The sequence below is a fragment of the Eucyclogobius newberryi genome, unplaced genomic scaffold (assembly GCF_026437365.1).
Source record: "Eucyclogobius newberryi isolate DKJ021-1_F unplaced genomic scaffold, fEucNew1.0.hap1 SCAF_11, whole genome shotgun sequence".
NCBI lineage: Eukaryota > Metazoa > Chordata > Actinopteri > Gobiiformes > Gobiidae > Eucyclogobius > Eucyclogobius newberryi.
This window is the reverse complement of record NW_027315735.1, coordinates 26,631,830-26,655,409: the sequence shown is the minus strand read 5'-3', so window position 1 is coordinate 26,655,409 and position 23,580 is coordinate 26,631,830. Positions and strand designations below refer to the sequence as shown.

Here is a 23,580-nt window from a genome sequence, read left to right as displayed (position 1 = left end):
TTCCTGCGTTGCAACAATGAAATTTCCCCATGTGTGGACAATAAAGGATTATCTTATCTTATCTTATTCAGCATAAATCACTATGAAAATACCTGCCTGACACTATCCCAGAGACTTGATTCTCCGTCCTGGTGCAGTATCAAGAGTGAAAAGTGAATTGTAAGCAGAGTTAAAGGAACAGTACAGGGTTAACAGAATTTCAGAGCACAACAAATGACCAAGCCTTTGAAAAAAGCCCAAAACAAGTGACCACAGCTTCACAAAATCAAGTAAATAAAATAAGCAATTAATTTGCGTTGCTGATGCAACCAGCAATAATGAGATGTACTGATTTTTAATAGCATATTTAACAATAATAACAGCTTGAAAATCTAAAGGATCTGTTAAAAACTGTATTTCAATAATTACTCTTTTTATTATCGTGAAACAGAAAAAGTGAAACTCAGGAACGGGCTCAACTCTGGAAACATTTGGAAGCCACTGCGGGCGACTATCCCGGACAGTGGTTTCTGTGTCATGGAGTAGTTTAAGTGGGCGGGATTAATGGCTCACAATAAAACATGTTCCTGTACAGTTGTCACATTTCACTGGGAGCGTGTTTCTTTATCAGCTGTACAACAAGTTGAATGAATGTAACACACATATCCCAAAAATATATATTAACACAAAGTTTGAATCAATTACAGTGAAAAGTAATGTGTTGTCATTCCTGTCAGACGTGACTGGGATCCATCCTATTAAATATCGACCTTGGGAGTTCACAAATGGCATTACACAAACAATAACACAAAAATCAATTTCCAAACAATTTATATTCACCTTTTTGGCTTAATTTACAGATCTTCGGATGTAATTTTAGAGGACAGTTCAGATGAAAGAATTCAAGCCTGTTGACCACCACAAAATAAGAAAGTGTAAAATTGAATGTCAATTTATATAAACAAAAGCCAAGAAGTGGTTTTCTTTTTAGTTTTTATTTACAGAGGAATCATATGTCTGGCTTTACACATAAACCTTTATATGGACAAGTCCTGCAATTTAAAGCACATAGTGATATGACAACCATTATGATCTCAATACATAATATATCGACTTCAAAATCTTCACACCAACACACGCACACAAACATGTATACTTTGTCCATTTCTAACAGATTTACTGGAATGATTACAAGCAACTATAAAGATACAATGTAAAAAATCAAACAAATCTTACTCCAAAAACTCAAAAGCGTAATCAAAGTTACCCACAAACAGGCATTGTCGACACTTATAAGAGGATATTATTGTATTCATAACTGCTTGCAACCGGACGTAATCATTTTTTACACTCCCCAAAGTTTCCATTGGAAGCTGATGAACATCTATTGCACACTTCTAAATACAGAAACACACAAGTACAAAGTCACAAGCCCTGACGCTGGTCTCAATTCATTGGGAGGGATTCAAGGAACTGAGACTGGCGGGACGTCCTACAGTTCAATAAATACCTACACCCAAACACATGACATTAATAACATGACATTTACAATATATAATAATAAAAGATTTGTCTCGAAGGAAGAACATTTTCAGTGGGAATGCTTGTATTTTTAGATTTTCTTTTTTTGCAACAGGGGTGTAATTGGAATCGTATCAGTATTTGTCCTTGTCATTATTATTATTAGAAATATTATTGTGCTGCTGGTTGGATTGTGGCTTGGAGTGAGGCTTTTACGCCTCTGGTTCATAGTCCTGGCTCTCCTGAGAACAAAACACAAACAAAAAACATGGTTAGTTAGATTTTTATATATTCCCCACCCCCCAGAAAGTGGATATAAACCTTTCCAAACGTCTGAATTGCATGTGATTTGTATTTACTAGTGATCGGCAATATCAGTGATTCGAGCTGATTCAAAGTCATACTATTGTGAGTATAATGATATCAATCCGATACTGATACCAATGCGCTTTGAATTACCTACTATAAAGAATTTTAACTTATACACCCCAAATTGAACTAATTTAAAAAGGAACTATATGTGCAGAAAACCAAAAGATTTAAAACACTGATTTATTAAGTTTTTATATTTTTGGCACAAGTATTAATACTTTCCGATACCTCTGTCAGCATCAATATATCAATATTTGGTATCATAAAGCCCATTGCAAGTATTTACAATGTGCTACAAACATAATCCAGACTTAAAACATGAAATCATGCTAGATTTAAATCAGTTAGATTATTTCCCATTTGAAGCACTTTGGGGTTGGGGTCCGCCATCTGCTCGTCTCCAGGGAGATGTTGTTGCATGGAAGGTTCCACGGTATGGCATTATCTGTTTTGCATTTTTTTATTACAGTTTTTATTGCTAAAAACCAAACCTTGAAAAACATGTGTTCTTACAGTGAGTAGGTTGCCGCTGCACAGATCTGACCTGTTACTTGGCTCCCTGGTGCCTCCTGTTTATCTCCATGGAGACAAATACATTTAATGCCATGCTGTAGAACATTCTAGGCCAAGCAGTAACATATCCATGGAGACAAACAGCTGGCGGATCCTCCTTTATAGAAGTTATATAGTGCACCTTTAACCTACTATACATCTAAAAAAGAAACATCATTAGACCTCTCCATCACTTTTACACACGGAACAATTGATACCAGTCTGATAAATGATCGTTGTAAAATGATGATTGGATGATTGGCAGCAGGATCAACCCATCAAGTCCCATTAGGTGCAACTATAACAATTTATGCAAAGTCTCATAAAAGCAAATGGTCGGTTATTATTGGATCGTAACGGCTGCTTCGGCCTGGCTCCATCTGTGTGCAAAAAATATGGGCTCATAACTTTGGCCTGATTGCCTGAGACAATAAATAGCACAGCATGAATTGCATCTTATGTCCAGTTTAGTTACAGAATACAGAAAACCTGAATTCAAATGTGTGTTGTAACATATTCTGTTAACTGAATTCTGAATACTTATAATACTTTCACGTCGAGTTGCATAATATTATAGTGTACTGTAATATGGTCCTTTACTAATACAGGAAATCAAAGTTAGTGTTCTGAAAAGACACAGTACCTCACACGCAGTTCAACATGACAATCTGATACAAAATAAGTTACGTATTTTTGGTACATATAATTAGTTATTCGCCCAGCACAGTTTATATTACAATCTTATTGCTTGAGTTACTAATGAGGAAACTATCTTTAGACAACATTTATGGTTAAGACGGCAGTAGATAATGGTGATGTCACTATCTGCGATGCCAGCCAGACCTATGTTTGCCCAGCAGATGGCAGCACATCCCTTTCTACAGCTTCAAGGACGTGTCGTGAGTACATTCCTCTCATCCTCCCGGGCTGTGCATCCTCCTCCTCCTCAGTCACACTCAGAACACACAGACACGCCAAACATCAGAGCCCCCCGGCACCAAGAAGCCACTAAAGTCACAAACTACATTTAAAACCCCGTCACTGCCTCCTCTTCCGCTCGCCTGCAGCACAGACGCTCCATATTTACAGCAATGCAGGGAGGATGAGACCCTGACATCTACCCATGATGCAGCGGGGCCGAGCGCATCATCACCACACCCATCTAGACGCGGGCAGTATGGTGATGGTGGGAGGGGGTGGGAGGTGTGGGGGAGGGGAGTGGGCTTGCGTAGGTGGGTCTATGGGTAGGACGCACAGCCGACGAGAAATTCACTTTTAATTTATCTCCTTTTTACAGCTTAAATGATTCATCCTCAGATCCAGGACAGAGGGAACACCAAGCTCCATGGAAACAAACTAATACATCCAGCAAAACTGTACCGATATTCTCTCTCTCTCATATACATATATATATATATACATATATATATATATACACACATATATATATATATATATATATATATATATATATATATATATATATATATATTTCATTTTTGACTAAATAGGAGCCAATGCCAGACAGAATAAAAAGGCAAGATAACATTTTAGATTCAAATTGTAATTTTTCATTGTAAAAATGCCATTTTATTTCATATATTTTAATACTTATTTAGATTTCACTAGCAAGGACCACAACCCCAGATACGATGCAAGGTGTTTATTGGCAGGGGAGAAACATGAACACCACAAATGTACGAAGTTGATGCCGTTTTGGGTCTTCTTGCGATGAGGGCTGAAGGCTCCCGGGCCTCGATACCCCCAAAAGAAGCTTAACGAGGCAGTGCGGATTGGCAGAATGGAGGACGAGGAGGTAATGGTGTGTAGACCTGGAAAGTCATGGAGAACCAGTGCTCCACGATCCACGATATGAGGCGGTCAACGACGCCTTAACTGGAGGCAGATGTGGCAGCGCCAATGTGGGAAACGTTTGGTAGGAAACGTAGGGACCAGGCGTGGAACGACTTTAATTAAAGGATGAACCAGATCCTGAGTCCTGCTGGGAAGTGCCACTTGACGACCAGTGCACAAGGTCTGGACGGATTGCAAAAGGGCTCGGAATAGATCGTGTTACCACGGTAGTCCTGCTGTTTTAGGGGAAGACTTAAGCGTTGGTTGGAGGTCCTTGATGCCGGGGTGAGGAGAACAATTGTGGACAAGACGGGGGGGGGGTTGACCAGAAAGTTGACCTGGCATCCCGGTGCCGAGGGGGAGGGGTTTGGAAATGGAGGGAATAGAAAGACCTGGCATCCCGGTGTCAGGGGGAGCATAAGAGAGGGCATGAGGTAGAGATTTTTAGTAAAAGGTAGTGTTCATTGTTAGGGGGAAGGGCGAAAAGGAGATCTGGCATCCCGGTGCCTGAGGGGGAGAAATTTAGTAAAGGTAGAGATCATGGTTAGGGGGAGGACGAGGAGGAGATCTGGCATCCCGGTGCCTGGGGGAGAGAGCATGAGGGGGTAGAGAGCGAGCATGAAAGAGGGGGCATGAAGAAGAGACATACTTGTTCGGATTTGGTTTAATTTAGATATAAATGAGAAAAAGTGAGGCCTAGTGATCCAGGAAGAGAAAATTGCAACCTTTCGCTGGATAAGAGCGGGGCCTGGCATGAACCCGGCGAGAGGGAGGGAGAAGGAGGAAGGGGGAGAAAGAGAGCGCGGGTGAGCGAGAGCGAGGGTAAAGGACGGGAGGAAAAGGAATGGAAGGAATGAGGCTGGAACCTGGCGACGTAAAGCCAGAGATGAAACGCTGGAACCTGGCGACGTAAAGCCAGAGATGAAACGCTGGAACCTGGCGACGTAAAGCCAGAGATGAAACGCTAGAACCTGGCGACGTAAAGCCAGAGATGAAACGCTAGAACCTGGCGACGTAAAGCCAGAGATGAAACGCTGGAACCTGGCGACGTAAAGCCAGAGATGAAACGCTAGAACCTGGCGACGTAAAGCCAGAGATGAAACGCTGGAACCTGGCGACGTAAAGCCAGAGATGAAACGCTAGAACCTGGCGACGTAAAGCCAGAGATGAAACGCTGGAACCTGGCGACGTAAATCCAGAGATGAAACGCTAGAACCTGGCGACGTAAAGCCAGAGATGAAACGCTAGAACCTGGCGACGTAAAGCCAGAGATGAAACGCTAGAACCTGGCGACGTAAAGCCAGAGATGAAACGCTAGAACCTGGCGACGTAAAGCCAGAGATGAAACGCTAGAACCTGGCGACGTAAAGCCAGAGATGACACGCTGGAACCTGGCGACGTAAAGCCAGAGATGAAACGCTAGAACCTGGCGACGTAAAGCCAGAGATGAAACGCTAGAACCTGGCGACGTAAAGCCAGAGATGAAACGCTAGAACCTGGCGACGTAAAGCCAGAGATGAAACGCTGGAACCTGGCGACGTAAAGCCACCAGAGGATAAAACGCCGGAACCTGGCGAACCGGTGCCTGAGGATGAAATGCCGGAATATGGCAACGCGGTGCCCGAGGATAAAATGCTGGAACCTGGCACGCCAAGCCAGAGGATAAACCGCAGGAACCTGGCGACGTAGCCAGAGGATAAAACGCAGGAACCTGGCGACGCAGTGCCAGAGGATAAAACGCAAGAACCTGGCGACGCAGTGCCAGAGGATAAAACGCAGGAACCTGGCGACGCAGTGCCAGAGGATAAAAACGCAGGAACCTGGCGACGCAGTGCCAGAGGATAAAACGCAAGAACCTGGCGACGCAGTGCCAGAGGATAAAACGCAGGAACCTGGCGACGCAGTGCCAGAGGATAAAAACGCAGGGACCTGGCGACGCAGTGCCAGAGGATACAACACAGGAACCTGGCAACGCAGTGCCAGAGGATACAACGCAGGAACCTGGCGATGCACTGCCACAGGATAAAACGCACGAACCTGGCAACGCGGTGCCGGAGGATACAACGCAGGAACCTGGCGACGCAGTGCCAGAGGATAAACCGCAGGAACCTGGCGACGCAGTGCCGAAGGATAAACCGCAGGAACCTGGCGACGCAGTGCTAGAGGATAAAACGCAGAACCTGGCAACGCAGTGCTAGAGGATAAAACGCAGAACCTGGCGACGCAGTGCCAGAGGATAAACCGCAGGAACCTGGGGACGCCGTGCCATAAGATAAAACGCAGAAACCTGGCGACGCAGTGCCAGAGGATAAAACGCAGAACCTGGCAACGCAGTGCTAGAGGATACGACGCAGAACCTGGCGACGCAGTGCCAGAGGATACGACGCAGGAACCTGGCGACGCAGTGTCGGAGGATAAACCGCAGGAACCTGGCAACGCAGTGCTAGAGGATAAAACGCAGAACCTGGCAACGCAGTGCAAGAGGATAAAACGCAGAACCTGGCAACGCAGTGCCAGAGGATAAACCGCAGAACCTGGCAACGCAGTGCTAGAGGATAAAACGCAGAACCTGGCAACGCAGTGCTAGAGGATAAAACGCAGAACCTGGCAACGCAGTGTCGGAGGATAAAACGCAGAACCTGCCGGAACGTGGCAACGCGATAAAACTATGTAACTTGGCGACACGGTGCCAGAAGATTAACGATGGGGAAGGAGAGGAGGGGGAGAGATGGCAGGGTAATTTTTTTTTTTTTTGGATTTATTTATTTATTTTTTTAAATATACGTTCATTATTATTTTATAATAAACATACATACGTTGTATGTATTTATTTATTGTTATTTTGAGCGATGTGGGAGGGGTGAGCGAGTAAGGTGAATTAATTACTTGAAAGAGGTGAGAGTCTGGCTCCAAGGCTGGTGTGATGGGCAGCTCGGTGCGGAAGGAAGGAGACAACGGAGGAGGAAGGAAACGACGGAGGAGGAAGGAGACGAGGGTGAGGATACTTTACCTGGAGGAGCCGCTCCTGCCCGCGAAAATGGGCGGGGCAAAGCGCGCTCCGCAGTGGAACGAGAGTTAACGGGAATTGTGAGCGCAAAAGAGAAGTTTAAAACATCATGATTTGATGACGGTGCCGTGGTCTGGAGACCTGCCGCCGTCCACGCGGACGGTCAATGTAGAGAGAAATGACGAGCGCGTGCGGTGGGCGCTTAACGAGCGAGGCCGCGGGATGAGGCTGGGATGACGCGGGCGCTGGAAAGACCGGAGCGCTGGGAGGAGGGCGCAGGACGCACGGCGATCTCAATACCGGACTAGCAGAAGTGATGCGAGGTGGGACGCCGGAGCCTGGCTGTGAGCGAGAGCTGAGCCTGTGAGAACAGCTGATGGGACCGGACCGGTCCTAGTGGGACAGCAGTGGCGGATGGCCCGGTGTGGCTCGCCTGTGCTGGGCCGATGCATCGAAAGGAACGAGGTCGAGTTGATCCATAGAAAGGTCGGGAACGAGTGTGTTTTCGAGCGAGGCTCCCGCCGCCATGGAGCGTGTGCACGAAAATCACGAACACAGGTGTGTGTGATCTGGATGATTAAGTAGTGTAGCCGCAGGAAGGGGCGTGGTCCTGCTCCCGAACTTAAGATAACAAACTTATCTCCATTTATCAACAAGATGGCCAAAATAGTTATGTACAAGACCTGCATAATAATCACAAAGACTATATGACTTAAAACACATTGTCTTATATCTTTAACTGAATCAATACAAATCTAATTTCATCTGAGCGGGAATGAAAAAGGTCTGGTTTGAAAATAAATAAATCTTGAGTATTATTGAAGCATGTATCAGTTTTACGTTGTATTCACACTATTTGTTCACTATTCGTTATTTGCTCCAAATTTCAACATCTTTTAATTATGATGTGGGATTGGTTTAGTCCTTTTCCCTTGTTCAGTTCAGATTTAGTCCAGGTTTTGTTTCTGATTTAGTCCTGGTTTAATGCCAGTTTGTACGTGTTGAACGTGTGAACATTAAGTACAATACAGTACAGCTCAACACAATCTTAGAACATTATTACACAAAAACAAACTATTTCAAGACAGTTCTATGTAGGGCATGTTCACATTTGGGAACAGACAACAGAAGTAGGGAATAAACAAAGACTAAATCTGGGTTTAAAGTTGAGGTATACTTTATTAATCCCACATGAAGGAAATGTATTATCTGCATTTGACCCATCCCTCAATGTTGTTGGGGACACGTGTCAGGCTCAGGCACCCAGCTTGGCCAGGACCACCGTAGCTGGAGGATTTTACCTATGGTGCATGTTTTGGGTCGATGGGGAAACAGGAGCTCTAAAACAAGACCAAGTGAAGTCTAGATTGGGACTAAACTGGGCTCAAAACAAGACGTGAAGTGTGGCAGCATCTTTAGAGAAAACTACTTAAATTAAATTAAAACGTATTAGAACTGAATAAGTTGCATTCATTAAATTCTAGATTTTGATTAAATTGATGAACTAAAGGGGCCAAGACAGCTTTGGGGCCATTCACTGTTTTAGATAAGATAAGATAATCCTTTATTGTCCACACATGGGGAAATTTCATTGATACAATGCAGGTAGATACAGAGGAATTACAGTATTATGTTGAATAACTGAATGCCAAGTTTTTGTTTTATTCAAATAGACCCATACATTTCGAGATATTGACAAAAAAACAACAACAAAGAACCATCCTCCAGCTCAGTTTTAAAATATGAGTCATTTTCTAACATTATGACATCATGTGAAGCCAGCCTATTGTTTGAAAATGAGCATATTTCAGCAAATGTTGAGCTCGATGCACAACAATAGCCAACTCATTCCTGTACATAACAACATCGACTGAGTGTTATTTATGCCTTCTCAAAGCGCTCCTGTCCCTGTGCTGTTCCTGCCTTTTCCTTTCGCAGCCAAAATCTAAAAATAACTTTATGTGTGAGACTAAATAAATGCAAACAGCTCCACACGGGCTGGGCTCAGCAGAGGTAGGTGGTGCTATATTCATCTATCACTATAGTCAGTGTGGGGCGACTGGCTTGTGGAGACCTCAGCTCACTTCCCGGGGAGAATAAAGTGCTCTCAATGTGTGTGGGACGGAAGCAGAGGCCAAAGGTTTAGTGTTGCCGAGATACACTCCAGCTTAAAACACTGTAATGATGAGCTGCTGTGTGAGAGCGGGTGTTTGCTGGCTTCAGAGGATCTATTTAAGGAAAGCGTACGCGCGGGGTGGATAATACGATGTTATGAAATGAAATTGTGATGTTTTCCATAACCGCATGTCTTAGTGGTCAGCCTCCGTCGTGCTCTGAGTGAGAAACAGGCTGAACGGACCAACACAGGGAACTCAAATCGAAAGTGTGATCTAGGCTATAGCAGGAAAATCATTATTGTCATTATATATGTACTGTATATATCTTTCTACCGTATCGTCCACCCTTGTATTTAGGTTTGAAATAACTGAAAAAATATTCCTATACGAATGCTGGCCTAAAATTAATTAAAGTGTGTTACATAGTGAAATGTTAATTACAAAAAATAGCCACAGGGTTATAATACCAAGCCCCTAAAATCAACTGGGAAAATAATAATGGATATTACTTTTAAAACATGAATTAAAATGAAAGGAAGAAAAAAAAATGGATATTGATAAGGAGCAGAAGATCCAAAAGACACAAAATAATGTTAACGTTAATAATGTTCCACAGTATGGTATTAAATGTATCGATCGCCTGAAGTTACAGGTCGAATCTCAGCGTAAGAATGCATGTTTTACTTTTGTGTGTGTGTGTGTGTGTGTGTGTGTGATAAAACACAGTTGATTAAATGCTTGATAACTTCAATGACATACTGGGAAACATTGCATCCGTGGAGACAAGCAGGTGGCAAACAACTCACCCGAAACATTTCACCTTTAAAGTACATATTTGGACCATGAACATCTCTACATGTTTGACATAATAAATAATAAGACTTTTTTTTTCTATGTGTAGAGATTCATACACATAATTTGTACCTAGTGACGTTTAAGCTACTTTTCAGGAGAGGATTGTAGGAACACGGTTGGATGTATGTGAACCTAAAGCGCAGCAGTGAGAGGTAAAAGTGTGCAAACAGGCTTGTGTTGAAAGGCCAGTGTGGGAGCAGTGTCTGTTGTGAGAGCTGATTACCTGCTGGGACTCGTCATATGTCTCCCTTTCTGCCTCCAGCATGGCCTCGCCTTGGCCCTCCATGGCCTCCTGCCCGTACTCCTCAGGCTGCAAGGTACACAAATACAGGGCGAATTAACACAATCATACTAGCACAACACACATGGAACGAGAGAGACCCAGACTGCTCTTTATCTCATCTCTTATCATATTTGTGCATTGCTGCTTATTATTTCCACAAAACAATGGTTTACTTTTTGGAACAAACTGCTCTCTAACCCCTTTGGATGAAATATAATGTATGTAATGATGTAATGTAATAAGATAATAATAATAATGACTTTGATTAGATGAATTTGGCTTAACATGTGTATCGACTGTTCAAAGCAGTTGTAGGTAATTATTTATTCACTCTTCACACGAGATGGTGGTAGACTATTTCAGTAACCACAACTGAAGTGAGCTTTATAGTTTCAACCTTTTGCACTGTTGTTTTTGTGTGTGCGAGTTTATGGAGGTTCAAAAAGACAGAAGCAGCTCCTTGAAAACCAAACTAGTGGGTCACCATTTCTTTTTAAGTCCTGCTCTAATCAAATCAATTAGGTCAGGACACTCTGTATAATCCCATGTGCGGAGACGGTGGCTCTGTAGTGTTAGCCCACCGACATCATTAGCATTGGCAAAAACCAGGCAGTCAGGAGGCGCATCAAAACACAATCATCAGATATGATAAGAGATTTGAAATATGTCTTTGAAAAAAAGATTCAGGAGCAAGTGCTTTTTCATTTAAATCTCAGTTTCAATACTAAAGGGAAAACATTGATTCTGTATAGATTTTGATACCATAATCATTTTTTTAATGCTCTTTTTTAGGTCAAGGTTTTAATCAACCGAGACATTTTCAATACAAAAAACAATTGCATAAACCCTGTGGTCAGATAAAGCTCAAGAGCATTCTAAAACTGTTCAAGAAAGGTCACATTTTGTCTTGTTTATGGATTTATCCAGTACACAGTATACATTCATTTTTGTATCGCTATTATGGGATTTTTAATACTTTTGACAACACAGTAGCATCAACATTTGAGAGAAGACTGAAATATGAACGGCAAAACAAGAATCCCATGCATTTTTGAATACATTTGTAGCGGTCTAAAGGACAGGGTTAGCAGTTCAGTTGCAGTGCTAATATTTAATATAAAAAACACAGCATTTCAGTGAACATTTGTTAGTGAGATAGAGTCAGAGGTGATGTCAGCACCTGTTAGTGGTGCAAAGAAGAAGCTCATTATTGCAGGCTGTCAGATTCACTTGATTAGGGAGTCAGAGGAAGCGGCCATATAAGGAGGGTTTAGCCCGAGCCAAGACCTTCATTGATGCTTTGACAGCCTCAACAGCAAAAAATGAATATCTTGAGAATTGGTGGATATAAGGTCACAGAGAACAGTAAACGAGGGGAACATTTTAATCAAACTATTGTCAGGAAAGTGTGATTCTATGCATGGATGTACAGTGTGGATGTGTTTGAAGCTTTGCAAATTATATTCTGATTTTCTACATATTATCAGGACTGGAGATAAGTCCCACTAGAATAGATATTTTGCATGATCTAATTACATTGTAATTAGACTTTGACCTGCTATTTCTTACTTTCACGTCTAAAATTATTTGTCATTTGTTATCATTTGGTTCTCGATCCCTGAACAGGCCAGTTTTGAGTCTGAGCACCACATTTTGTTTCAGTTCAAATGAAAAGCGCTAGAGTATAATTCAAATGGACCAAGATGCACCTCACCAACCAGACAGACCAGAGTTTGCATTCTTTGGCCCGGATCACACTTGGCCAAATTAACTGGACCATCAACCCAAAATTGACAAAAGTTTGAGTCCGGGTCTGGGGCACAACAAAGTTTCACATTGGATCAGTGTTAAATTGTCTTGGTAGCTTTAGTTTAGAATTGTCTTAGTTAATATAGTTTTTTAATCCTTTTGTACAAATTCATATATGTTATTAGGGCTGGCAACAAGGCCCACTGGGAATAGTGACCTTTTTTTTTTTTTGCGTGATCCTACTTATATCATTCAATCAGACATTGCTCCAACTTTCACGTCTTTCTTTTCATTTATCTTTTATCAATCTTCCCATTTTTTGACTCTGTGTCCCCATGTGCCTCTCAGTGCGGGCCTCTACCTGGTTTTGTTCTCCTCTCTGGTTAGTTTGCGTTCCCAAATCAAACAAATCGCACCAGAGCTTGATTTAATCATACTGAGATCCAACCGGACAAGAGTTCCCTTCTTTTTTGGACCTGGATCAGAATTAGAATGCGCATTCACAATTGCCCAAATTAACCGAACTACCCAGACAAACGGATTCTGATTTGAATCAAAAGTATATTGTGAATGGACTCTTTATGTAATAATGAACCCGAAAGGGCACAATAGACAGGATCAGATAGGACCAATGCCGTGGCAGAAGTCAACATTGCCTTGCTTACTTATACTTTAGATTTTTCTCTGATAATTGTGTGGGTTTTGCACATGTAACAAACATATATAGCCCTGTATAAATCTCCTCTAGTTCCAATCACAGTTGTTCGAAACAGTAGAAAAGGCAGAGTTCAGAGCGGTGACATTTTCCGAGGTCAAAAGGTTTAGCGCAGAGGACCTATAATGGAAACGCCATGTGACAGAGAAAGATGATCCTTCCGAGGCGAGATTGTCTGGGTCAATTAAAGCTCCCTGTGAACTGAGGCTTCCTTAGAGAGTGAGGACAGATCTGTGGACAGAAACTGAACCGGCGATCAATCCTTGTGGCCTAGAGGGTCTGTGCACTTATTCACTTTAACTCAGTTTAGTTAGAGTTTATGTTATTTTTTGCCTATTTGTTGACAGGTCCAGACTTTATTCAATAAATACATACATAAAAACAATTTGATTTAAATTTAATTTCATCGTGTGGAAATGTTTTTGCACTAGTGAGTGACTATTTGCTTTTTTTTTTTTTTTAGTACAATAAGATATGGCCCAGCATAGATAGTAACGATTCATAATGAGCAGTTTAATGCTGGAAACTATTTGTTGAATATCTTGCTTATGATATTATACATTTAGAAACAGCTTATCTGGATTATCCTGCTTTAGGGTTTTTGTGTCAGTCGCATAAAGTACAATCAATATTATCGTGATATTTTCTATAAAAATACATCGCAGATCAAAAAGTGCAAAACAATGTAAACGTATTCCAGGCAATTCATTATTGAAAATGTCACTGGATAAAAACAAGTTAAAATCTATTACGGCAGCACTGTCTACTCCAAACTATAATAATAATCATCATCATCATAATAATAATCATAAAAGTAAAAAAATATCATTGATGTGAATTTCATACTACTACCACTTGGCTCAAAAAGTAAAGTCGTTACAACTCAAAACCAGCCATAATGTTTCTGACTGGAAAGTGAATAATCATGTTTATGGTCGATGTCTTTCTATTACCCTTTTCCTTTCTTTTTTTTCTAAACAGTGAACAGACGACACCTCGTGCGTGTTGGGATTCATTAGCTCATATATCTCCCTGCTGTCCAAAGCCGTGTCCGGTCCAGACTTTAATGACCACAGCCCAGAGCCTTCTGCCAACCGTAAGTGAGACCTGGATTTGGATCTCTCTCTTTCGCTCTCTTCTTTCATTCTCTTTTTTCCTCCCTCTTTTTGAGCGTCTGCAAAACTAGGCCTCTTCAAAACAAAGACCCAGAGCTGATTAGCGCCACCAGCTCCTGTCATTAGTTACTGTTTATCTTATATATGTGAGCTCCATACTGTCAGTGTAGTTTCATGAGTTGTTATTTCATTAGCTTATATAATACATTTACCACATTTATTAACACTAATGAGGCATATACAACTGTAATAAAAAACATGATTTTTTTTCATGCGCGCTTTATTGAACTGTGCAGTAATCCACTTTAATCTCAAGTGTATATGCAATATTCATTTTTTAAAACACACCCGTGGATATGGAAATACAAAGCGTGAATTATCCACGGATTTGCCTTCATTTATGGATTTGAACGGTGCAATTTTTCTTCTCATCAAACCATTAATTTATTGTTTTGTTATGTGAAAGGAATTTACCCATTTTAATCTAAAGAATGTACTTATTTCAGTCTTCATTTTATAAGTTTTAGTTTTCCATTCATGTTCATTTATTCATTCCATACCATTATTTAAACATACAATTAGAGTCGGGCGATGTGATGTCATAAAATGTAATGATCTTCTGACCCTGACAATCTGCCAGTCCAGAGTGATTGCATTGAATGTGATTAGATTCTGTGGTTTTCTTTATAGTGCAGCTTTATGTTCATACACAGACTCATCTGCGTCACACACTCTGTTGGTCAGCCTCTGTCCAGCGCTGAGTGAGTGACGGGTGGATTTCATGTACACACAGTCATGTATGTATAACTCCAGAAGAAAGCAGATGGTTTTACTTTCCACATAAATAAATACATCAACAATTAAGAAATGTTTTTATTTTTTTCAACTTTTTTTAAATACTAAAACTAAATTACTAAATAAATTACCTTAATGTACACTAATAAAGCTATTAACTCTAAACTAAAGCATGTGCTGAAGTGTTACAAGGTTGACGACAATGCCAGTACTTTGGAGGCTCTGCTTTTTGGCCGATGTATAGGGCCAATTTGAATAATTTTCCGCAAAATATATGTATATATGTATAAAACGTTGTCACTGTCTATACATTGCACTAACCTGAATTGAAGCAGTGTTTTCACTTTTTGTGATTTAAGCTTTATGTCCTTCCTTTAAGTAGATAGTCAACAAAATATTGACCTATAATTATCTCTACTTGATGCTGATTTTGATCCACAATGACAACAAAAACATAATTTTCTTAGACAACAGAATGAAGGAAAGGTCCAGAAAGGTTATTTAGTTTTTTTCCGGATTTATAATAGTTTCAGTATCAATTAGTACCTAGATATGTATTTTACTATTAAACTACTATGTTGTGAATATAAATGTAAGTGTGGGTCATTTTCTGGTGGTACATACGTTCATGTCAGATGGAAACTCGTCTTTCTTCCCCAGTCCAGTGGCAGCGACGATGTTGCCCATGGCCCCAGTGGTCTTCTCAGCCACTGCGCACACACAAACATTATGCATATACATACCCTGCACACACTGAGCACATGTAACCCTATCTGTGCTCATTCTGCACACAGACTAAAAGGACCACATCATGGCAGTGGTGTCATGTTTGCTCTCTGTGGTTTTCCAATTGATTATCACACATAACGACCACTTGGCCCCACCCCATCACTGCAGTACATTTACGGCTTTCACACAGTAACAAAGATAATCAACTGTTTACATTGAAACACCATATCTGTTGCTCCAGTACAGCCAATTCAGTCAAACTCACCTGAACCCACGCTGTCTTTGGCCTTGTTTCCTGTAAAGACAAGAGAAAAAACAAACTTTGAATAATCAATAAATCAATAATAATAATCAATAAAAAGGAGACCTAATGAGACAGCACGTGCATTTAAACTTAATTTTACATATTATCAGTGAAACCTGGGAGTTGCCAGTGACTGAATCCTTCAGCGGACCCTGACATGTTTCGCACATAAAACTGCTATTGTTGTATGATGTTTTAATCTTTTATCTGCACTAAATATACGGATGTAACACTAGAGCCACTAATTCTCCTCTGTGGCACCCAGAGGCCTCCCGTTCAAGTACTAACCAGGCCCAATCCTGCTTTAATTAAATCGTGCATTGTCAAGGTGGTTAGGCATCATCATCATTGTCTCACAGGTATTTTAAAGGGGACGTATTAGGCCAAATCAACTTGAATGAGCTTTTAACCACGTTACAACAGTGTTTCCTCACCATTAGTTTACTCAGAGTCCTATTTTTGATGAATTCCTGCATGTTGATTCCTGTATTGTCGTGCAACAGGCTTGAGTACTTAGAAAAGTCCTGTTTTTACTTACCCCCTATACCCGCCCACATTCCTGTTCTGCTACTTGTGATTATTTGAAATATTAAGACTCCGGCTGATACAGGTAGAGTTGTAAAATGTCACGTACCCCCCTCAAAAATAAAAACATGTAAATGTCTTCTGTTTTTCACGGTGAAATGTCACCAAGAAGAGGCTTATCAGTTCTGCAGATTTGAACAGCAAGTCAATGAGCCTGTTTCTATTATTAAGCTGTTTTGATCAATATTGCAATTTATAATGAACAAAATGTAAAAATGATTATATTCTTTTGCAATAGCCCAATACCCGAAGTACCTGAAAAAAAGAATAATATGTCTCCCAACTATTAACAACAACCTCCCAATGTTTTTCCTCTGTTTTCAAGTTATTAAACTCATAGGCCGCATCGTTCAATTGTGTGACCTCTGACAGTCATCGTCCATCTCTGGAGCACTCAGTCGAGACATTGGCCCAATCTGCCTCATGCCCACTGGTCCTGATCATTTAAACTTTGCTCCAGTCACAAACAAGGCCTGTTGGTCCCTAGAGGGCTTCAAATACCAAAAGAACAGCCACCAGTCACTCTAATATTGCAGTGGTTGGTAGTGATGTAGAATTTATGCATTTATGATTAAGTAATAATGAAAACAAAATATAGCCCTCATGGTTTGTACTACAATTTATAGTTCTGTTACGATATCGCACTTTAGTGTTACAATTATTGTGAGAGGTAACATCATGGTATAACGTTTATTCACAATATTGACAAATAACAAAAGTGAAATCCTTAATTTTCTTTCATTCTAATACATGTATGCACCCAGCTTTATGAACTCAAACTTTCTGAATGTAAATGTTATTGAGATATAAACAGCCACATAAAATGCATAATACATTTAGGTGTACGGTATTTATCGTCTTTCACCAAATAATATTGACATCCCTACATTATATACTCACTCATTAATCTTACTATTTTGACAACCAATGAAATAAAATTTTCCTGATTAATTAGTATGTATGTATTTTGTATCAATGTCAGCTCTGATGGGCCTGTCAAGATAATTACTAAATTGACAACAATATTTAGGCAAGGCAAGGCAAGTTTATTTGTAGAGCACATTTCATACACAAGGCAATTCAAAGTGCTTCACACAGCAGGAAAAATGCATTCAAATCACAAAGAAATTACAGAAACAGAAATACAATAAAATTAACTAAATTAAAAATTATCAATCCAACTGATTGTCTAAACTTATAAAATCACAAACAAAAGAGAAGAGTGCAAAGAAAAAATCCTTTCAGTCATATGCGCAGCTAAACAAAACTGTTTTTAGCTTAGATTTGAACATTGTCAGAGTAGAAGCCTGTCTCACATCTTCAGGAAAACTGTTCCATATTTTAGCTGCATAAAACTGAAACGCAGATTCCCCATGTTTTGTCCTGACTCTGGGCACCAGCAGGAGGCCGGTCCCTGATATTTAGTCTATATTTAGACTACAATTTAAGCTGTAAATGATTGAATAAGTGACCTCTATGACTAAATATAGATATTAACAAAACACTTAGAACATTTAAAAAATGGTGGGATTCTTCTGCTTTGAGGTTATTGTATCATTGTATTTTTCACTTTGAAATGTGTTATTGTGAAAAACAGGAATATTTTAAATATCCTTTGCTTTGAAGCTTTAGCTAATATTAAGGCTGAAACTACTAAACAACAAAAAGGGCGTGGTTTCATATTGTTACATAAATTGTCTTCAGAGTATCTATGGATTAATGAAGAGTAATTGAGTCTCCCCTTCTCCTCCTTATCTACAGTGTGAGGCTTCGAAGGTGTGTTGTGCCTGGCTGCATCTGGAGCTGGCATCAGTTTTAAGCACAGAACAGAACAGGCCTCTAATTTATCACTCGGGGCTTTATTGATCCTTTAATTAACAGAGATAAACAGGGCCTGATGACACAGACCATTCATTTCATCTCGGAAACGACTTCTAACTTAGCACCTCGCCATTACTGTCAAACAGAAGTGGGTAAGCATCAGTTAAGCGTGTCTTGTTAGATTTAGAGTCTTCAATACCTTTGTTTGTTTATCATATCCATGTTTAGTAGAGTTACTGTACATTCTCACAACCTATCATATTATTTATTTGAGAATAAGCTCTTTTTCATTTGTTACAACCCTATTAGTATTTTTTGAGTAATATAACTTATTGTATGATAATGCCATTTAGTGGTGTGAAATATTGACACAAATTAATATCAAGATTAGTTTATTGATGTTATTTGGGCAATTTTATGGCAATCCTCCAGAAATGTAATAAAACGTTCCTGTAAATGTGTTTGAGATTCAAACACGGCACAAAACATGAATTCACTCTTAAATCAACCACCAAGAGCAAACATATGAATGCCAATATAAAGGCAGTTATTCTATGTCTGACTAAACAAAAACTTGATTAGATTAGTTACTTCAATTTACTCATACGTAGGTAATATATCTATATTTCAGTTCTACTTGTTATTTTTTTTTTTATCTTCCTTTGACAGCTCCCTTCATAATAACTTCCAGGAAAGCAGATTAGCTTAATATGAACAGATCATTCACATTGTCTCATTCGAATCACTGTTATAATTATGTAATTCAAAGCCCTAATTTTCTGTGTAAATGTTTTGACAGATCCTTTCTTTTCATCTTTTGAATGAAACCCCCAGTTGTGAGGCTAAAATGGCAGAGTTTTTTGTCTTGCCATTGAGCTGGTGGGCGGTTTGCAGCAGTGGCATCTGTCAAAAGGTGGGCCACAGACCTATTGGATGGCTCATACCCCTCCTCCAAGAGCAGCCTTCCAGCAAATCACATGTGGATTTCTAGGCCACGCACGACAACACGACAGATACATGTCTGCTTTCCGTTTCACGCATATGTTCAATGCAGTGAGTGGCAGAAACAATGCTTGTGTTACTACGTGTGCTTGTGTTCATTCCTGTCTCATCGCTGACAAACCCGACAACTTCCTCCCAAGGAAAACATATGCAGTATATATAGTATTTTCCCAATTTAGTCACTCTCACACTGCTGGTTACGCTACACAATATGTATTTTGAAATGATTCCTGTTGCAGTATTAGTCACATTTCATGCGGAATCCAACTTTTACTAGCCTGATTTGATAATTTGTTTAATTTGTTCAGCTTGGTTATTGTTTCACTATGTTTTATCGCTATTACATTTGTTCAGATTAATACAAGTAATGAGTAATTCCTTAAACCATTACATTAATAAGCACTAGGTATTTGTTAATACGCACTTATAAAGCATTCACCTGTTTTCATCACTTGGTCACTGAAAATAGTTTATAAGCAGCTTATTAATGTACATGCACATTTATTAACACACATGCTTTTTGTTAATGGTTTATTAACTTCATTATGGTAGTATAAGCCATCTACAATTGCTAGTAATTGTAATAAAAGGGTTTAAAAACAAACAACTAGTGTTTCTTAACCTTATAAATATTTTAAAGTTTTACACAATGACGTATACAAACGGAGAATCAAAATATTACAAAAATATCACAAATTAATATCAACATTTCCTGAAATCCTTTCTTTAATATCTTGCTTTAGGCCAAAGACACTGGCACTTGTAGCTTGCTTATCTCTCCTCATAATGAAGACACTGTTGAATTAATTAATTATCATTTGACACAGATTGTTTTTGCATAGTCAATGTATTTCTACTGGCCCTATATCTTGCAGAAGCTGGAACACATCTGAAACATATCTTCCGATGTATTATGCAGCAGCTTGCAGGACCTCTGTCCAGCTCTGGGCCCCTGAGTCACCGGCTGCTCTGGCCTCACCACCAATCGAACAAACGCAGAATAACAAGCAGAACCAGAGGCATAAAACACGCACAATGCCAGCTACTCAAAGTGCAATACCCAGATGGAGCAGGGTTGATTAAATATTAAACCACATCATTAAAACCCAATAAAATAATGGTATTTAAGTATGAACTTAAGTTGTATTTTACAGGCTATGGAGTTGAGCCAATCGAGATAAGACGATCCACTTCACGCTAGATGACAGATGGAGCAGACCCTGGACAACTGATGCTTGATTATAAGGCTAATGAGAAACTGGATTTATATCAATTATTTATGTCACATTTAGAAATCATCTACTAATACAGAAAAAAAAAACACCCAGATGATTTAATATATGAGTTTATTCTGTATTAAATATTTTGCATATGAGTAAAATATAACTTGTACATCAACAGTAATCGTTCAAACATGAAGTATTATAATGTGCAAATATAAACACACAGAACCCTGATTTGGACTTTTGGGATTCATTTCACAATACCTTCAACAGTGCATTTGTGTTAATCTATGCCATTCTCTTTGTGTTGCAGATTAAAAACTGCCAAGTCTTTTGGTTGGTTTGGTCTGCAGGAGGCGACTGTTTTATAATATTCATTAAAGTATATGTATAGATTATATGACAATCCCTGTGAGCTCAAATCGACTGTTTTCGCCTTATCAAAGAGACGATGTGTACGTTACCAAGAGCGAATTCAATGCATGTCGTAACTAATCTAATACTGGAATAAGAACGTGATCATCTCTCTGAAGAAATGCTGGTTTGGTACAGGCCACTGGTAATATTGAAACTCATTTATTGAGAAGATGCGGGCCTTCTGTTCATTAAATCTTCAGCGGGCTCATTTGCTGTGCGCTGCATAAATCAAGCACGGGCCGGCTCGATGTTGTCAGATGATGTGAATTGTCTCAGGGTTGTCTTACCTACAAACATGACTCCTTCTTTAGTCTTCTCGGCTGCCACTGCGACTCCTTCCTTGGTCTTCTCAGCGGCCACAGCCAGACCCTCTTTAGCTTTAGACATACCCTTCATAAACACGTCCATCTTGGCTGAATCACTGCGAAGAGACACACGGAATGTCACTCCCTAGGGCAGCCTTAACAGAAAACACACTTACAGAAATAACATTTGTACTTCAATGGCAATACCTTTGTAATACACATTGATTGAGTCTATTGCATTACACTATTATTACACTGTGGCGCGTAAAAGACAACACCGCCCCCTGTGGCCATCCCTGACAGTTGCAGTCCAGTAAGGTAGTAGTAAAACCCAAGCGTGTTCACTCAAGCGTGCAAGCCTACTTTTTACGTCCCCGTCAAAGCATGAAATATTCAGCGGCGCAAAGATGTCAATGAAACGGTTAATTGTGAACGTGCTCATTAATTATTGCGCGGGTGAAACGCTACTCTTGAGCCGGGAGGGACGGCGGCAGGACGGAGGGGACAGTGAAAAGCGCAAGGCCCGTTTTGTGAGAGAGGGACACTGTACGGGCACATATAGTACATTACGCTGCTGCTGGGGGAAGGGTGGCACGATCCCGACGTGTCCAATCTGAAATGCACACGCACCTCGGTTTTTTAAATGAAGCGTTGTGGGTACGTGTTGCAAGGCTTACACGCAAAGTGGAAACAACATTAAATAATAATCACCTTTTTATTTATTTTTTATTTTATTTTATTTTTTATTTTTTTTATCACGTTGGACATGAATCCTTTTACGGTGCCATCGTAATAAGCTGCAGGTCAAGCCTTAAGTCGGTACATACACGCTGCAATTCACGCCTTCTGACGCGGGCACCGTAGTGTTTTACGATCGCACAACATACACGCGATGTTCTGGTTTAGCCTCGTTTTTCGGTTTCAAAGTGAGGTGTAGCCACAACGTTGAAAGCTTTCCATCGAAGCTTAACGCACGTTTTCACACCCCCCCACATGCTGGTGACCTCTATTCACGTCAAATCTGGACCAAAATGCACAAGGCGGGAACGCTTACCTGTTTGCCGAGAGCCTTCGACTTGTCCCTCTATGGCTGAGGTGCACGGGAAGGTTCAAACTCTGGTCGAAATTGGAGATATCTTGAGATGACAAGTGCACGGGCCTTCTTCGGGCTGATCTCCAGAAACAGGGACGGCCCCCTTCACAGTGCGGTGCAGACTATCACGTCCCTCCCTCTCCTCTCCTCTCTCCTCTCTTCTCTCCTCTCTCCTCCGTGCACCCCGCCCTCCCGCTCTCCTTCACCGGCTGCCTCCGCTATTGATCAGCCCAGATGTCAACCGGGACAAGCGTGGTCAAATATAGCTTTAAAGAGCCACGCCATATCATGTTGTTTTATGTTGAGGAGAAATGCTGGTACGGATGTTTAAACTTAACGCACAGAGAAGCCAATTGGCCCTGTGACTCTGACTATTATAATAAATAGAGAAGGTCTACAAAGCATGCGCTGTATATCATTTATACATGCATGATAATATCTTACATGGGCAAACATTCCTCTTAGTTAATGGCACTTTAAAAAAACATTATAAAATAAACTACATTCACACTTCTGAACAAACTACACAACTAAATGTGTAAACAATTGTTTAGAAGTGCATTTCCATCAATATCAACGGTCAGATTCCACAAGCCTTTGCTTAAAGGTAACTTTTCTGGTTTTCTGGTGACTAAACTACTGCGGTTTAATTTCACATACAGGCAACTGTGTTCCTGAAACCCTCTCAGATCAGTTTTATGCAATACTGGTGAACATTCAAAGCAAAGCGATAACATCTCAATGGTTACAAGCCTATGGCAGACCCCCATCAGAAAGTTACATAGTGCACCTTTAAAGGAAATAATTTTGAACCTTTGTTGTGAATGTCTGTTGTTGCCTCTAGGCCCAAGACGTATTTAAAAATACTATTTTCAAGAGAAAACGTCACCAATGAAATGCCACGTGCCCAGAGTCATGTATTCTGTACTGTAGCCCACGCTAATTTCAACACAAACAGTAGTACAACTGCTGATCCTTAAGTTTGAAAAGTAGCTTAGCTCCTCAGCCTAATCTTATTATTCTGTCACCCTGCACAGGCACGGGAAACAACAACAGATGATTCATAATATAATTTAACCTGTGTGTGTGTGTGTGGGTGTGCGCACATGTGTGTGTGTGTGTGTGTGTGTGCAGGCTAAAATCTATGTTAGACTAATAAAAATGAACACAGTCATCACAAACAAACC

At 40.3% G+C, this 23,580-nt stretch overlaps 1 protein-coding gene across 2 annotated transcripts; it reads right to left on the bottom strand.

The window, feature by feature from the left end:
- Window positions 1-955: 955 nt before the first annotated feature.
- sncb (synuclein, beta) lies at window positions 956-22,580 on the bottom strand. Of its 2 annotated transcripts, none has more exons than XM_072439741.1 (6): window positions 22,355-22,580; window positions 21,283-21,416; window positions 15,909-15,938; window positions 15,539-15,624; window positions 10,481-10,567; window positions 956-1,739 (listed from the first exon to the last, which is right to left on the bottom strand). In XM_072439741.1, the coding sequence occupies exons 2-6, from the start codon at window positions 21,401-21,403 to the stop codon at window positions 1,713-1,715; spliced, it is 351 nt and encodes a 116-aa protein (XP_072295842.1). In that variant the 5' UTR covers window positions 21,404-21,416; window positions 22,355-22,580; the 3' UTR covers window positions 956-1,712. The 2 variants fall into 2 exon arrangements, with proteins under 2 accessions (XP_072295842.1, XP_072295841.1); XM_072439740.1 differs by having other exon boundaries at window positions 956-1,742; window positions 22,355-22,579.
- Between the last annotated feature and the right edge of the window lie 1,000 nt (window positions 22,581-23,580).

Coding starts and splice junctions, on each gene's coding strand:
- sncb (XM_072439740.1), bottom strand. CDS start 21,403: ATGGACGTGTTTATGAAGGGTATGTCTAAAGCTAAAGAGGGTCTGGCT. Junction 15,625..15,908: donor CAAAGACAGCGTGGGTTCAG/GTGAGTTTGACT, acceptor GTGTGTGCGCAG/TGGCTGAGAAGACCACTGGG. Junction 10,568..15,538: donor AGTTTCCATCTGACATGAAC/GTATGTACCACC, acceptor TGTACCTTGCAG/CCTGAGGAGTACGGGCAGGA.